Below are 16453 nucleotides of genomic sequence, written 5' to 3'. Positions count from 1 at the left end.
GAATTAGAAGACAACGTCGTCGTTGGCGAAGGAAGTCATTGCCACTAAGAATGAGAGTCATGGAAAGATAGAGCTCTTCTGCTGCCATCACAACATTGCCGTTGCCATTGTTCGATTGTCCGTTGCTACCACTTGTCATCTTAGTTTTGCTCAGTAAATGCTTCTTCCTCTTCTTTATGCTTTTTGCTAGTCGTTGTTGATGTTGCCAGAGGAGGTTGCTGGAAAGAGGGGTTTGTGGTGTAAAAAATGCGAAAAAGAAAGAGGTTGCTAGGAAGTATTGAGATATCACATGAGACACATTAATTTTGATGCCTTTGGAAATTTTGATTTGAGAGAGAAAATTAAATCTAAAGAGATTTGAAGGAATGAATTTGGGGGATTTGGATTCTCTAAAGTTTGAATTTCACTTTAGAGAGTAAAGTGTGATCTCTCACCATTTATTTTATAGGTGAAACCAAGAATAAATATGAGAGAGAAACCATTCAAGGATAGAAGATCACACTTTACCCTCTAAAGTACAAATTTAAAATTTAGAGGATCTAAATTCAAATTTGGGTTAGAAAGAGATCAAAATGGGAGAGAGAATATTATAATTATTGGGATTAGGATTTTTTTTATTTTCAAATAATTAATAATGCCACATCATTTTTTAGTTTGTCATGTTACCCTTTTTATTTGCCACATCAACGTTTTTCGTCGACGAAAATGGGAGAAATTGACGTCTGGTTATTTTTGTCAAATTTTAAAATCTTTTAAGAGTTATTTTGTTGTTAACATCTTTTAAGATCTTTTTTATTAGCACCCGAATCTTTCGAGTACCGATTTAGTAGTTACCTCTTTATGAATATTTTAAAATTTTTAATTTGTTAATATAGCTAATAATTTTAGAGTAAATACTCATTCCAGTCCCTAACCATTTGGACGAAGGACTAAGCGCCCCCAACAATGGGAACTTTTATACAAGCGGGTCTTCATCCACCCAAGAAATGGTCTTCGCACCCCTTGCAGCCGGTTGAAAAATGGTAAAGTGTTGACGTGTCAGTGGATCTTCCACGTGAGATTTTGTTCCTCCAAAATTAAGCAAATCGACCCCTACAGAGAATCTAAAATGACAATGTGAAGAACAAAGCTCATGTTCTTCAATAACAGCAAAACCCCAAAATGACAAAATGGCCCTTCCCACAAAGTTCATGGTCCACTCCTCTACTCTTTCCTCCCTTCTCTGCGACCTCTGGCAACTACATCCGCCTTTGGGAGGTTCGAAAATCCTCCATCAAGGCCCTCTCTCTCTTCAACAACAACAAGACAAGTGAAAGTGTGTAATTGGGGTGTTTGTAAAATGTATTAACTAAATATGATGGATTATACGCACCCCCATGCTAGGGAAGTAAAAACTAGAGAAATCAGAAGCAACTCTTTCAATTCCTCCGGCACCTCCTGTGGTGGCTTCGACTGGGAGAAGTGCATGAGCATGTCGACATGCCGTGCCTTCCCTTCCGATCTCACCGTTCTTATTGCCGATGCCACGAGATTTGTCGAGTTCTGTGTATGGGCTCAACTTCAAGGTCCCTTTCTCCGAGAAGGACCATACGACAAAGAAAGCAAGGGAGGAAATAGCCCATAACTATAATCACATCTACGGGCTTTCTATCACGGGCCTAAGGTTCTTCATGGTTTGCAGGCTTTCCATCATAGCCTGCGAACCTTCTTCAACAACAGCAAGACCAGCTAGTTCTACGTCCCTCTCACTGTACCGCCTTCAATTGGAACGACATCGATCCCAAATACATTGAAACTTCAACTATCGAACAAGCAGGATTTGAGGTACATGGCCATGATCTTGAGATTAGTAATAAAGTTGTGATATTGCTTGGACTTTTCAGAGTTCCAGGTACATTTGTTCTGCTAGGGATGATGCTCAAGCTCTGATTTGAAAATTGTCTACTATAGCTGGACCCAATGGGATTGATCTAATGTCTGTGTATTTTGCTAGGATTTTGTTCTTCACATTGTTGTTTTGGATTCTCTATAGAGATCGATTTATCCTAATTTTAGAAGAAGAAAATTCCATGTGAAAGATTCACTGACACGCCAATACTTCACCGTTTTTCAACTAGTCGCAAGAGGCGTGAAGACCTTTTTTTTTTTGGACGGATAAGGACTGCTTAGATAATTTTCAATTTTTGAAAAATTCTTAGTCTTTCGTCCAAATAGTTAGGGATCGAAATGAACATTTACTTATAATTTGAACTTCAAATGCATCACTTTGGACTTTAAGTCCGAGCACATTAACATAGTGGCATGTACTCATTCATGGGACAGCGACGGCGCACAAGTAGCCTATTTTTGATGTAGACTTCCACTACATTTTGGTCCACTATCTACCATGATATATCAATTTATCTAAAACTCTAAAAAAGAAAAAAAATTACTGATCTGTATTTTGTGTCAACCACATTATAAGAAACCACATCATCATAAATTCTCTCTTCCCTGCGGCATACAATGTAAAAATAGTGATGTTACATATGTAAGTCTTTTTTGACAATTACATTTTTAAATATTTTTTGACAACTAAGTTTAATCAAGTTGCTTCAAGTCCAACAAAAACAAACTTCATTATTAGTACGTGTAAATATGCTATCTTTTCATATTCCGCACTTCTTCGCATTTTTCTTCTTCTTCTTTGCAAAGAGGTAAAACAAAAGAATTATCAGAAATTGAAACAAAAAAAAAAGATAATGATGACAACGAAGAAGAAGAAGGAAGAATTTTAAATTATGCAGAATTTATTAGAAAATAATACGAAATTTTTTTTACTGTAATACAGAAGTTTCTTAATCTTAATACCAAAATTTCTTAATCGCGATATAATAGGGTGCAATAAAAATTATAAGAATGTGAAAGAAGAAGAGGAGGAGTTGTTTTGAAATATTATTTTGTTGAATGAATGTATGTTTACATTTATTAGATTGAATTCTTACTATAAACAAAAATAGCACCAAAATTTTATAATTTTAACACCAAACTTTTGCTACAAAACACAGAAATCTCTTCTTTAATGCTATATTTTTTTTCTTATTCTTTTTTCTTTCTTTCTTTAATTTTCTTTTGCTCTTATATCTTCTTTTAGGAGTATTGCTTCTCATATTTGACTTGCATGAACATGTATTGCAATATCTTTTTTAAAGCTGTATTTTTTCTATTTTTTATTTTTCTTTCTTTATATCTTTCTTTTATGTTTCTCTTACTTCTTCTTTTAGGAGCATTATTTCTCATATTAGCCTTGAATGAATATATTTGTACTGTATTACAATCTTATTTAGTTGAAATAATTGTTAGTTTACAGTTATTGGATTGAATTCTTGTTATAAAAAAAAATAGCACCGAAATTTCTTAATTTTAATACCGAAATTTTGCTTAAAAAACATAGATTAATATGGTCTTTAACGCTGTATTTTTTGTTCTTATTTTTCTTTCTTTCTTTTTTTGTTCTGTTGCTCTTTTTTTTCAAGAGTATTGCTTTTTTTATTAGACTTAAATATATATTTATTGGATTGAAATTTTACATGTGCAACGAAAAAAAAATGAAGGAAAAAAAAAACACTGTAATGATAATGATGATGACGATGGAAGAAAAGGAAGAAAGAGGTGGTGGCAGCAGCGGCGACAGTAGTGGTGATGACAACGACAATTAAAAAAAAAAAGAAAATTGAGAAAAAAAAACAGCAATATAAAGAAGAATTAAAAAAAAATGTACGTGAATATAAAAAATAGATATATAACTTAATTAAACTTAATTATGTAAATCACTTGATTATAAAGCATTTTTGATATAAAAGTAAGTTATATAATCCAATAGATGAAGATATGTAACCAATAGTTATACAATCAGTAACATATTTAGTAAAACTACAACTTGCTTTTGTAATTTTTTTGACTAAAATTATTTCATCCATCCATTTGAAAATATAAATTTCCTGCATATTAGAACAACAAAGCAACATTAACAAAAGTCGGGAAAGATTTAAACAATTTTCGCAGCAATTTCAGATAAACTACCATTACAAGTAAATTATTTTGTTATAAAAGATCAATACACCAAGAAGAAAGAGCACAAATTGACACCTCAAATCTAAAAAGAACAAAAATCAGTTATTATGATAATAGTATATATCTTTCCAAAATAGTGCAAATCTTACCAGATTCTTCATTCTACCTATGTCATAAGAAAACAATTATCCATTTTCCATAAAAAATATCATCCCTTCCCATTAAAAGAAAAAACGACTATTAAGATAATTTAAACACTTAAAAAGTACATATCTAAGACCAGTGAACTTGGAACTATTAGTACCTTCACTTTCAACACAGTTGCTACCGAATAATTGAGAATTGATTCTCTATTTTTGGTTCTTTTTCTAGTAAGTTTTTCGACAATGATTGCTAGATCTTGTTCTATTGTTCACCAATTTCATGCATTCTCAGTCTCTTGAGAATCTGAAGAGGCTCTACTTTTGTTCTTTGGAAAATTCAAAGGTTAGAATAAAAAGAGAAACATAAAAAAATAGAATGGGGAAAGAAAAGACACTAGATGAGGAGTTGAGGAGCCAATGGAATATTTGTATAAGGTCTACAATGGAAATTTAGGGAGTTTAAGAGATATAACCATTAGCATTACCTTTTTCGATCAGCTAAAACTTTTAGGATGAGTGGTATCATGATATGATATTAGAGCTCTAAATCCGAAAGGTTAAGAGTTCGATTCTTGATGAACCCAAAATTAATTTAAACTTTTGGGAAGATGTTTATTATCCCTAGTACTCGGATGATTATTCTAGATAGTATAGGAGATGTTCATTTTGTAACTCAATAACACATTGTACAAATAGTCCATTGTCTCCCTAACAGGATCCTAATTTTTTTTGTTGGTCACAACATGAAAAGAAAAAAGAGGTGGTGTTTTGTGTGCATATGACTTTAATATTGGATTTTTTTAATAAATAAAATAAATATTTTATTTATCAAAATTTGTAATTTGTAAGTTTTTTTTATTAAAATACACTTTATCTCTTATTTCATTTACAGTGTAAATAAAATAAAAGTGCATATTTCTCGTTTACACTATAAACGAGATAAGACACGAGTCGACATGGCCATATCACGTTTGTACACGTGGTGTGTAAGGTCTTATCTCATTCACAGCATAAACGAGATACATGCACTCTTATTTTGTTTATACTATAAATGAAATAAGAGTGGAGGAGGCTTATATATATGTATTTCGTCCACAACGCCGTTTTAGTCCATATCTCATCCATTTCTTCAACTTCTCTCCCATTTTTATCTTTTTCTAATCAAATTTTCGAATTACTACGAGATTATGGTGCGCGTCAATGGACATGATGCGTACTGCAGAACATCTGCCCCCATGGCTAAAGGAAGAGGCGGAGTAGGGGACATAGATGTCTGTTGTTTCCCACATCTGCTTCAACATAGTTGAATTTTACCATGTCGATCAGGTGAAGCACCAGTTTAATAGCAAGCAGCCAATGCCAGAAAACTCGGTCAACGTTGACAAGTTCCTGACTACCACAGGACATGGCGAGGATATCTGGTGGCCTACCAAACTTCGTGAGTGGTACGATCGGTGGAGGGCTGAACACATGTCGATGGTCTTGAGACATGGTTGGTGCTAAACATGTGTGCGCTCCTCCAATCTTACGCACTTCCCTAACAAAATAGCACATACGTGGTTGGTATTTACACAAAATATAACAGTGATAAATGATATTAATTACACCACAGTTAAATGAGGACTCACCAATATCCGAGATTTTGTCGGAGGGCAACACGGAGACTCCACGTGCATCTAGCTGCATATTGCCAGCAATAAACAATGTACTTTAATCGGTGCGACTCCACTACTTGATACTCAACACTTCTGCATATACTGTAATTCTTCACACTCTGCATCATTACATCTTTACTCTTGAATTTGTGACCAACCCAAAACTGAACACCACTGTCTAAGTTATAATCATCTTCACCCGTGTTGGAAAATGAAGTTTTCTCGTGTATCGCATCCAAATCTAGCATTTGATAGTGACTAGGTACAGCTGAGAAGGCCAGAATTTGTTGTGAGGCAGGAAGTAGATACCGAACTGATGCCTCAACCGGCGTCTCAGGTATGAACTCCTCTTCGTCATCATCTTCAGAAGAACCACTCTCGTTGCTTTTCACAACATATTTTTCGTCGGATTTCTCACCATCCACGTCCATGTTTTCAACTGGACCCGCAATGTGTATCTGTTGTGGTGCGAGAGGTGGGTCATCCTGCACGAAATCCGAGTTACCATGGACCTCCGCAGAAAGCTCCATAACTTTTTTCGCTATAACCGTGGATGTCAAACATGAGCCGCACATACTCGTTGCCATTGAGCCAAAACAGGCAAAACCGAAAAACTCTATTTCCCATCAGTGCTAGCAACCTTTACCCCACCTTTCCTATCTCTTTTCTCCCACTACCACCAACACTACTCAATATCAGACTCTTCAACTCGGACGAAGAACCAACTCACCTGGTGCGCAACAAAATGGGATTATCACACTCAAATATGATCCTGGTGTCACTGTTTTTCATATGACAATTGGAATACACACTTACAACCACATATCCACTACCAGTATACATTTTGGCTTATTTTTGGAAGAAAATCGAAAGAGAAGAAGAAATGAGATGTTTGTGAAGAATACAAAAGGTTGCACATCTTTTTATAACTGATGAAAATTTGTCATAATATATCTCATTTGCAATGTAAACGTCATAATTCTTCACGTATCCCGTTTATAGTGTAAACGAAATAAGAGTGCATGTATCTCGTTTACACTATAAACAAAATAAACACGTTTAGTGTTTCGTGCCTTATCTCGTTTACAGTGTAAACGAGATACGTGAAGAATTATGACTTTTACGGTGTAAATGAGATACATTATAACAAATTTTCAGCAGCTATAAAAAAATATGCAACTCTTTGTATTCTTTACAAACATCTCACTTCTTCTTCCCTTTCGGTTTTCTTCCAAAAAATAAGAAATAAGCGATAAGGTGCATTTTAGTAAAAATGCTACAAATTACATATTTTGATAAATAAAATATTTATTTTATTTATTTTAAAAAAATATCTTCAGTATCCTTGGAGAAGAAAATAAATTCAAAAAAAGTATATTAGTTTTTTTATCCAAATTCCTGCCAATCAGTTTTCTTATAAGACATAAAAATAATAAAAATATTCATATACATTAATTTTTGTATACCATTTTTTATATAACTTTCACTTTCGAATAATTGACAAAAATTATATATGTCCGGCCCGGCGGATTGGCCCGCCCCGCCCCACCAAAACCCACCAATTTGACGGTGCGGGTTTGGCGGATTTTTTTAATTTGGCGGGCTCCAAATCCTAGCCCAACCCGCTCTTTTTAGCGAGTTTAGCAGATCGGCCCGACGGATTCAACCCGTATTGCCACCTCTATATCTATCTATCTCTCATAATGAAGGGAGCATGAAGTTGCTGTAGACTAGTGTTGTGTCTTCCTTCTCCTGGGGCATGTGGTCAACGGGGTGGTAGAGAGAGAACCACATCACTAATTACTCCATTTCTGCACTTTACTTTGTTACATCAATACACCGTAAACCATCTCCGTTTCAGCTCTCACATGTTCAAGAACCAGCATCACTCTCAACATTAACACTTTGTGGTGTCATAGAGAGAGATGTTTGGGTGTGAATGCTTTTGGTGGAATACTAATAACATTAATAATACTGAACCTTCTCAACTCTACTCTTCTTTTGCTCAACCTCAACCATTCTCTCTGCCTGCACCTCTTCCCGATTGGCCACAAGGTATCTATTTATTGACAATAATAATACGCTTTCTATTTGTAACTCTTTTTGGGGATGCTGCTTCTGTTCTTTTCCTCTTCTATTGTTGCTAATATTCAAGGATATACACCAGAAATTCAGGCCCTTTTCTTCTTTGATTTCGTTCTCATACTAAATTAACAGGCCCCATGTTACGGTGGGGGTGAATCCTTTCAATTAAGAGGCCACCTTGTCAATCCATGGTGAAAATCTACACTTGACATGGTTTAAGACGTTTTAGTGAATTTTTACACTGATATGTACTTGAAGTTGAAGGCAGCAAAATGCATAGCTCTTGCATGTGTTATTTTGTTCAGATTTGTTTTTGTTCAGAGGTTGAAAAATATTCATTAATGCATCAATTGACACACCTTTATTGCAAAATTGTTTACCATTAGTGCATCAGACTTGAGTTGTTAACTAATAAACTAATATCCTGTATTTACTACATGGTTGATCTAATTTTTTGAATAATATTAATATGTTGTTATAGGTGGTGCTTTTTCCAGTGGAAGAATAAGCCTTGGACAATTAGAAGTTGTAAAAATAACCAATTTTGAGAGAGTTTGGTGCTGCACACAGGGTTTCATATTCTACAGACCTTTGGAGATTCCTGATGGTTTTCACTGCCTTGGACACTACTGCCAATCTAATGTGCAGCCATTGCGAGGATATGTTCTTGTGGCTGGTGAAACTGCTTTGGAACCTGAACCTGAAGTTAATCATTATTCTTCAAATAGCCCTGTGTCAGAATCTCCGGCTCTAAGAAAGCCAATTAACTACTCTTTAATATGGAGTGCTGAGTCACCGGATGGTGGATGTGGTTATTTCTGGTTGCCAAATCCTCCGGCGGGTTATAAAGCAATGGGCATTGTAGTTACTAGCATACCGGATGAACCTGACGTTGAAGAAGTTAGATGCGTGCGAAAGGATTTGACAGAAGTTTGTGAGACTTGTGATCTGTTAATAACAATGGACTCAAAATTTTCAAAAAACTCATTTCATGTTTGGAACACACAACCTTATAGAAGAGGTATGTTAGGTAGAGGTGTAGCTGTTGGGACATTCTTCTGCAGCACCTATGCTGATTCTGGCATAGTGTTTGATATTGCTTGCCTGAGGAATCTTGATTCCACCTTACACGCCATGCCGAATCTAAGCCAAATTCATGCACTTATTAAGCATTATGGTCCGACCATGTACTTCCATCCTGATGAGGTATACTTGCCATCATCTGTGCAATGGTTTTTCAAGGACGGAGCACTTCTGTATTCACAAGGCAGTGAGAAGGGTAAGAATATTGAGTACGATGGTTCGAACTTACCAAGTGGAGGAACAAACGACGGCTTATTTTGGATAGATTTGCCTACAGATGATGATGCCAGAGATAATCTCAAGAAGGGAAACATAGAGAGTGCAAAACTGTATGTTCATGTAAAACCAGCATTGGGAGGAACATTTACTGATATTGCAATGTGGGTGTTCTGTCCCTTCAATGGACCTGCCACCCTTAAGGTGGGTTTGTTGAACATTGAGATGAGTAAGATAGGAGAACATGTAGGTGACTGGGAGCACTTTACCCTCCGTGTAAGTAACTTCACTGGAGAGCTATGGTCAATGTTCTTCTCTCAGCATAGTGGCGGCGAATGGGTGGATGCATTCGAGTTGGAGTTCATTGAAGGGACTAACAAACCAATTGTTTATTCATCAAAGCATGGGCATGCTAGCTACCCTCATGAAGGTACTTACCTTCAGGGGATATCTATATCCAGACTTGGAATCGGAGCTCGGAATGATGCTGCAAAAAGTGATCTTGTTGTGGATTCAAGCACAAAGTATGAGATTGTTGCGGCGGAGTATCTTGGAGCCGTAGAGGAACCATGTTGGTTGCAGTATATGAGAGAGTGGGGTCCTAGCATTGTGTATGACTCACGTTCTGAGATAGACAAGCTGATAGATATGCTGCCTGTGTTTGTTAGATTTTCTGTGGAGAATTTATTTGAATTGTTTCCAACCGAGCTTTATGGTGAGGAGGGACCAATTGGTCCAAAGGGGAAAGCCAATTGGTTAGGAGATGAAATATGCAGCTAGTCCTCCTATCCCAGAAGGAAAAGAATCTCAAGTGATCACTGCCAATTTATGTGTTGTATTGTTAGTCTTGAAAATGGCCATGTCATATTAATAGGACAAACCAAACATTCTATACTTGTGTAGTTGTGTTTATATCCCTCTTAATATGATACATTTTCATCTTCAAAATGTAAGCAGGTATTGTCTAGGATGGTAATATAGGTTAGATTATAATTCCTAGTGGTATGAAAAAGAACATATATGTGGTTCTAAAACCTTATGAACGAATGTAAAACATGAGATGAAAAATGGTAAATATTCGGAATAAATTTTTGTCCTTACACAAATTTTGTTTGGTAAACTAACTTGGGCGGTTGAAGTAAAAATTTGTTTGGTAAACTAACTTCACTGGGAGTAAAATTTCAAATTTAAAAGAGTGAAGGGAGTAAAATTCCAAATTTAAAAGAGTGAAGTAACAATGGTGGTGCGTGATTTCACTAAACTTGAAGAACATATTATTCAATTTTTAGATTATTTTATATATGTAAGTTAATTTATTTAATATTGATTTATTACTTGGTACGATCTGGTGCACTTGCCAGTTAGTTTGTCGTATTCAAAATCCGCATCAGCGCTCTCAGCGCTTTTTCATGAAGTCTCGAAAATGCACCTTAAATTGAGCCTCCATCTCTAACGTTGCCCTTGTTTTTTGGTGGCACAGTCACAATTCGCCCCCTTCATTTGGGCTTGATGACTGGATCCGGCAATTTCGTCCTCCCAATATTGTTTCCATAAAACTGGATTACACACCAAATTCGCCCCCTTCATTTGGGCTTGATGACTGGACCTGGCAATTTCGTCCTCCCAATATTGTTTCCATAAAACTGGATTACACATCAAATGGACTACTTTTAGCAAATACACTTAAACTAGCCCAATAATAATAATAAAAAAAAGACCGACTAATTTCAGTGCCCTTAGACTTGGAACAAATGCAACTTTATGAACCACTTTAACCCTATAAAAATAGAAAGAAAAACCTTTGTTGTAGGCCAATGGCCAATTTTCAATGTTTGTCGTATGAAATAGGAAGAATGTAAGCTCGGAAAGCTTCAGCCACACCGTGTAGTACACAGCATCGATAGAATTAGGGGTGTACATGGAGCGGCCCGGCCCAGACCCGAATATTTTAAGGGCTAATTTGGTGTGATTTCACCGGGTCTAGGGTCAGGTCCGGGTCTTAAAAATAGGCACGGTCATCATATAGGGCTGGGTCCGGATCAAAGTGAACCCGACCTATGTGCACTCTAAGGGAACTAAAAAAGGTATATATGTTTTAAATTAATTCCAATATTATGTTATATTAATTATAAGCTTATTGTTTTTTTTTTTAATCACACTTGTTGAATTAGAAAATAGATCAAAGAAGCATCAAATTAGAATTTATGGACAACCAGTATTTATACTCTTCTGAGAGAACCACGATGAGGAAAGGAGTCTTGGAACTAGATACTTTGGATATTATTCTTTCTCAGAACAAAAACCATGTCTCAACAAATAAATACCATTACTCAACACTTGGATGGATTACAAGTTTCAGCTATTAATACCCAAGATGCTCCTTATGACATTAGTGGTAGATTTTCTTAAGGTGAGAATTATGATTATGGTCAATTTTTCTCTGAATAGGTTAATTACATGGACAATGCTTCCAAGACTTACAATTCGGGGTGGAGAAATCACCCAAATTTTGGATGGGAAAATCAACCATAGAGGCAACCATATTTCAACAACAACAACTCTCCTCAGGGTAATTTCAATCAGAATCATTTCAACAATAACAGCCGTCAGTTTCAGTCCTCTCAACAATACCATGTGCCCTCTCCATCTCAGAAACCTTCTAACTTGGAATCTTTAGTTGCAGAACTCTCCAAGAACACTAATAGTTTCATGCAGGAAACTAGAGCTTCAATTAGAAACTTGGAGGTTCAAATGGGTCAGTTAAGCAAGCAAGTAGTTGAGAGACCTCTTCACACCTTCCCTAGTGATACAGTACCCAACCCAAGGGAAGAGGGCAAGGCCATACATCTGAAAAGTGGTAAGGTAGCAGGTACAAAGGCATAGGTTAGTGAGGAGCCGGTTGAAAAAGAAGCTCTGAAGGAGAGAAGCTCCGAAGGAGACTCAGGACAAAGTGGAGCACGCCCCTGAGAGGCATCCAAACAACTCTTTTCCAGTTGATCTTGAGCAATACAAAGTGAAGTCTCCAGTGCTTTGAGTACAAGTCAAAAATTCCATATCCTCAGAGACTTCAGAAGGCATCCAAAGACAAGCAATTTTCAATATTCCTAGAAGTCTTCAAAAAGTTTCAGATCAACATTCCTTTTGTAGAGGCTTTGGAGCAAATGTCTCTCTATACTAAATTCACGAAGGAATTGTTGACCAATAAGAGGAATTGGAAAGAGAGTGAAACTGTGGTGCTCACCAAAGAATACAGTGCAATTATCCAGCAGGATCTCCCTAAGAAGATGCAAGATCCGGGAAGCTTTTTAATTCCTTGCACCATTGGAGATATTACTATTCATAGGGCATTATGTGATCTTGTAGTATGCATCAATGTCATGCCACTTTCTTTTATGAGAAAGCTCTAAATTGATGAGGTAAAACCCACTAGAATTTTTCTTTAACTTGCTGACCGTTCAATTAAATATCCTCTTGGAGTTGTTGAGAATTTACTAGTGAAAGTAGGACCCTTCATTTTTTCTACTGATTTTGTGATACTGAATATGGAAGAAGATGTGAATACTTTCATTATTTTGGGAAGACCTTTTCTAAATACAGGAAGAGCCCTTATTGATGTGCAAAAGGGTGAGTTGACTCTGACAGGCAATGATGAAGAGGTTGTTCTTAATGTGCTTGAGGCCTTGCAACATCCTAGTGATTTTGAAGGATGTATGAGAGTTGATTTAACTGAGTCATTAATTCAAGAGGTCCTTGATATTGTTTTGGAACCCCCTTCAGAGGATGGTTTGCTAGAGATTGATGATTCATCACCACAGAAGGGGGAATTAAACATGCATACTAAGGAGGAAGGGCCACCCAAGCTTGAGTTGAAGCCCTTGCCTCCCTCTCTTAAGTATGTTTTTCTAGGTGAGCAAGATTCTTATCCAGTGATTATTAACTCCTCTTTGAGTCATGATGAAGAGGAGGTGTTGATACAAGTGCTTAGAAGCCACAAAACAGCTCTTAGGTGGACTATTAGTGACTTGAAAGGGATAAGTCCGGCTATGTGTATGCACAAGATTCTACTTGAGGAGTATGCTAAACCCGTAGTACAACCACAAAGGCGGCTAAATCCAACCATGAAAGAGGTGGTTCAGAAAGAGGTTATGAAGTTCTGGAAAGCCGGGATAATTTACCCAATTTCTGACAGTCCATGGGTGAGTCCCGTGCAAGTTGTTCCCAAGAAAGAAGGCGTGACAGTGGTCAAGAATGAGAAGAATGAGCTAATTTCTACACAAATCGTCACCGGGTGGCATATGTGCATTGACTACAGGAGGCTCAACACTGCAACTAGGAAGGACCACTTTCCCTTGTCTTTTATTGATCAGATGCTTAAGAGGTTAGCTGGACATGCATTTTATTATTTTCTAGATGATTATTCTAAATATAATCAGATTGCAGTGGACCCTCAAGATCAATAGAAGACGGCATTCACTTGTCCTTTTGGTGTATTTGCTTACCGGAGGATGCCGTTTAGATTGTGCAATACCCCAGCAACTTTTCAAAGGTGTATGCTTTCAATATTTTCTGACAGGGTTGAAAAGTTTATTGAGATATTTATGGAAGATTTTTTTGTATTTGGTAATTCTTTTGATTCTTGCCTGAGAAATCTTTCCTTGGTCTTGAAGCGGTACCAAGAAACAAACCTTGTTTTAAACTGAAAAAAATGTTATTTTATGGTGACTGAAGGTATTGTTCTTGGGCATCAGATTTCAAGTAAAGGAATAAAGATTGATAAAGCTAAGGTGGAGGTAATTGAAAAATTGCCACCACCCACTAATGTAAAGGCAATCTGAAGTTTCTTAGGACATACAGGTTTTTATAGAAGGTTTATAAAGGATTTTTCTAAAATTGCTAAACCTCTAAGTAACCTCTTAGTTGCAAACATTCCTTTTTTCTTTAATGATAATTGTTTGCATGCCTTTGAAACTCTAAAAGCTCGGCTTGTCTCTGCACTCATCATAGCTCCTCCTAACTAGAATTTACCGTTTGAATTGATGTGTGATGCCAGTAATCATGCTATAGGAGGTGCCTTGGGGCAGAGATAAAACAAGCTTGTGCATGTCATTTATTATGCTAGTTGTGTGCTAAATGACGCACAAAAGAATTACACAACTAAAGAAAAAGAACTATTAGCTGTAGTTTTTGCATTTAATAAGTTTAGGTCCTATTTGATTGGTTCTAAGATTATTGTTTATACTGACCATGCTGCTCTTAAGTACCTTCTAACCAAACAGGTTGCTAAACCAAGATTGATCAGGTGGGTGCTCATTCTTCAGGAGTTTGATATTGAGATTACAGACAAGAAAGAATCAGAGAACCAAGTGGCTGACCACCTTTCTAGGATTGAGCCTGAAGATGTCGTGCAATAACCCATTCCTATGAATGAGACTTTTTCTGATGAGCAACCCTTTGCTATACAGAGAGCCCCGTGATTTGCAGATATTACAAATTACAAGGCTATGAGGTTCATCCCAAAAGAATATACTAAACAGCAGGTGAAAAAGCTGCTCAGTGATTCCAAGTATTTCTTTTATGGGAGGAGCCCTATCTTTTCAAGAGATGGTCAAATGGTATCATCCGACGATGTATTCCGGATGAGGAGGCACAGTAGATTCTTTGGCATTGTCATGGTTCCGAGTATGATGGCCACTTTGGTGGTGAGAGGACAGCAACAAAGGTCCTTCAGAGCAATTTTTATTGGCCGACCCTCTTTAGAGATGCTTGAGATTTTGTAAAGAATTGTGACAAGTGCCAGAGAGTTGGAAATATTCCCAACCATAATGAGATGCCACAGTAGAGAATATTAGAGATTGAGTTGTTTGATGTGTGGGGTATTAATTTCATGGGACCTTTCCCTCCCTCAAATTCAACAATTACATTTTAGTGGCAGTAGATTATGTGTCCAAGTGGGTGGAAGTCGTGGCTTTGCCCACTAATGATGCCATGGTGGTGATGAGCTTTCTTCAGAGATATATCTTCCACCGTTTTGGTGTCCCAAGGACACTAATCAAGGATGGGGGCAGCCACTTATACAACAAACAGCTGGACTCTCTTCTTCAGAAATATGGAGTCCGTCATAAGGTAGCTACCCCCTATTATCCTCAGATAAGTGGACAGGTTGAGGTCTCTAATAGAGAACTCAAGAGAATTCTGGAGAAGACCATTAGTGCTTCAAGGAAGGACTGGGCTAGGAAGCTTGATGATACTCTCTGGGCATACCAGATGGCTTTCAAGACTCCTTTTGGCATGTTTCCATATCAGTTAGTCTATGGCAAATCCTGTCACTTTCCAATGGAGTTGGAAAACAGAGCTTACTGGGCAACAAAGTTCCTGAACTTTGATGCCAAAGTTGCAGGAGAGACGCGGCTCCTCCAACTCAATGAGCTTGATGAATTTAGAAACTCAACATATAAAAATGCCAAACTCTATAAGGAGAAGACAAAGGTGCAGCATGATAAAAGGATAGCCACCAGAACATTTGAGCCAGGCCAGAAAGTCTTACTGTTTAATTCAAAGCTCAATAACTTTCCTGGAAAGGTGAAATCCTGGTGGTTAGGACCATTTGTGGTAACTAGAGTATCTTCTTATGATCATGTGGAACTCCAAGAAGAAAACTCTGACAGGAGGTTAACTGTCAATGGCCAGAGGCTAAAACACTATCTTGGAAGTGAAGTTGATCGCTAGAGGTCCGCTCATCTGCTGACTTAGCAGAGCTGACTGTCAAGCTAGTGACATTAAAGAAGCGCTTGTTGGGAGGCAACCCAATCTTTAGTATCCTTTGATTTTACATTCATTTTAGTTTTATTTACTTCATTCTAGTTATTGAGAATTTTCCTTCTTTTTACGTGTGTTTTGGTCATGCAAGATGTTGATAACAGGAACAGGTGCAATTAGAAGGGAGTTCAAGACACTCTGGAGGAGTTTTTATTCGGCTGCCTCGGCGCTAAACACTACGACCTGGCATTTGGCGCTAGGAGGCATGTATTTTGAGGCAGATTCACTGTGATGGTGGAGCTAAATGCTGAGACCTAGTGTTTAGCACTGATATACATGTAATTTGAGGGGGAGCCATTGTCCTGGTGGCACTAAATGTCGAGACCTAGCGTTTAGCACCGAGCAGCACGTAATTTGAGGAGGTGCCACTGTCTTAGTGGCGCTAACGTTGCTATCTGGCGT

General features: G+C 37.2%; 1 protein-coding gene across 1 annotated transcript; it reads left to right on the top strand.

The window, feature by feature from the left end:
* LOC107645791 lies at positions 7557-10334 on the top strand. The gene is made up of 2 exons (XM_016349907.2): positions 7557-7906; positions 8418-10334. The coding sequence occupies exons 1-2, from the start codon at positions 7777-7779 to the stop codon at positions 10013-10015; spliced, it is 1728 nt and encodes a 575-aa protein (XP_016205393.1). The 5' UTR covers positions 7557-7776; the 3' UTR covers positions 10016-10334.

This window comes from Arachis ipaensis, chromosome B06 (genome assembly GCF_000816755.2).
Source record: "Arachis ipaensis cultivar K30076 chromosome B06, Araip1.1, whole genome shotgun sequence".
NCBI lineage: Eukaryota > Viridiplantae > Streptophyta > Magnoliopsida > Fabales > Fabaceae > Arachis > Arachis ipaensis.
Note: the sequence above shows the minus strand (reverse complement) of the source record. Positions and strands in the feature narration are given on the sequence as shown.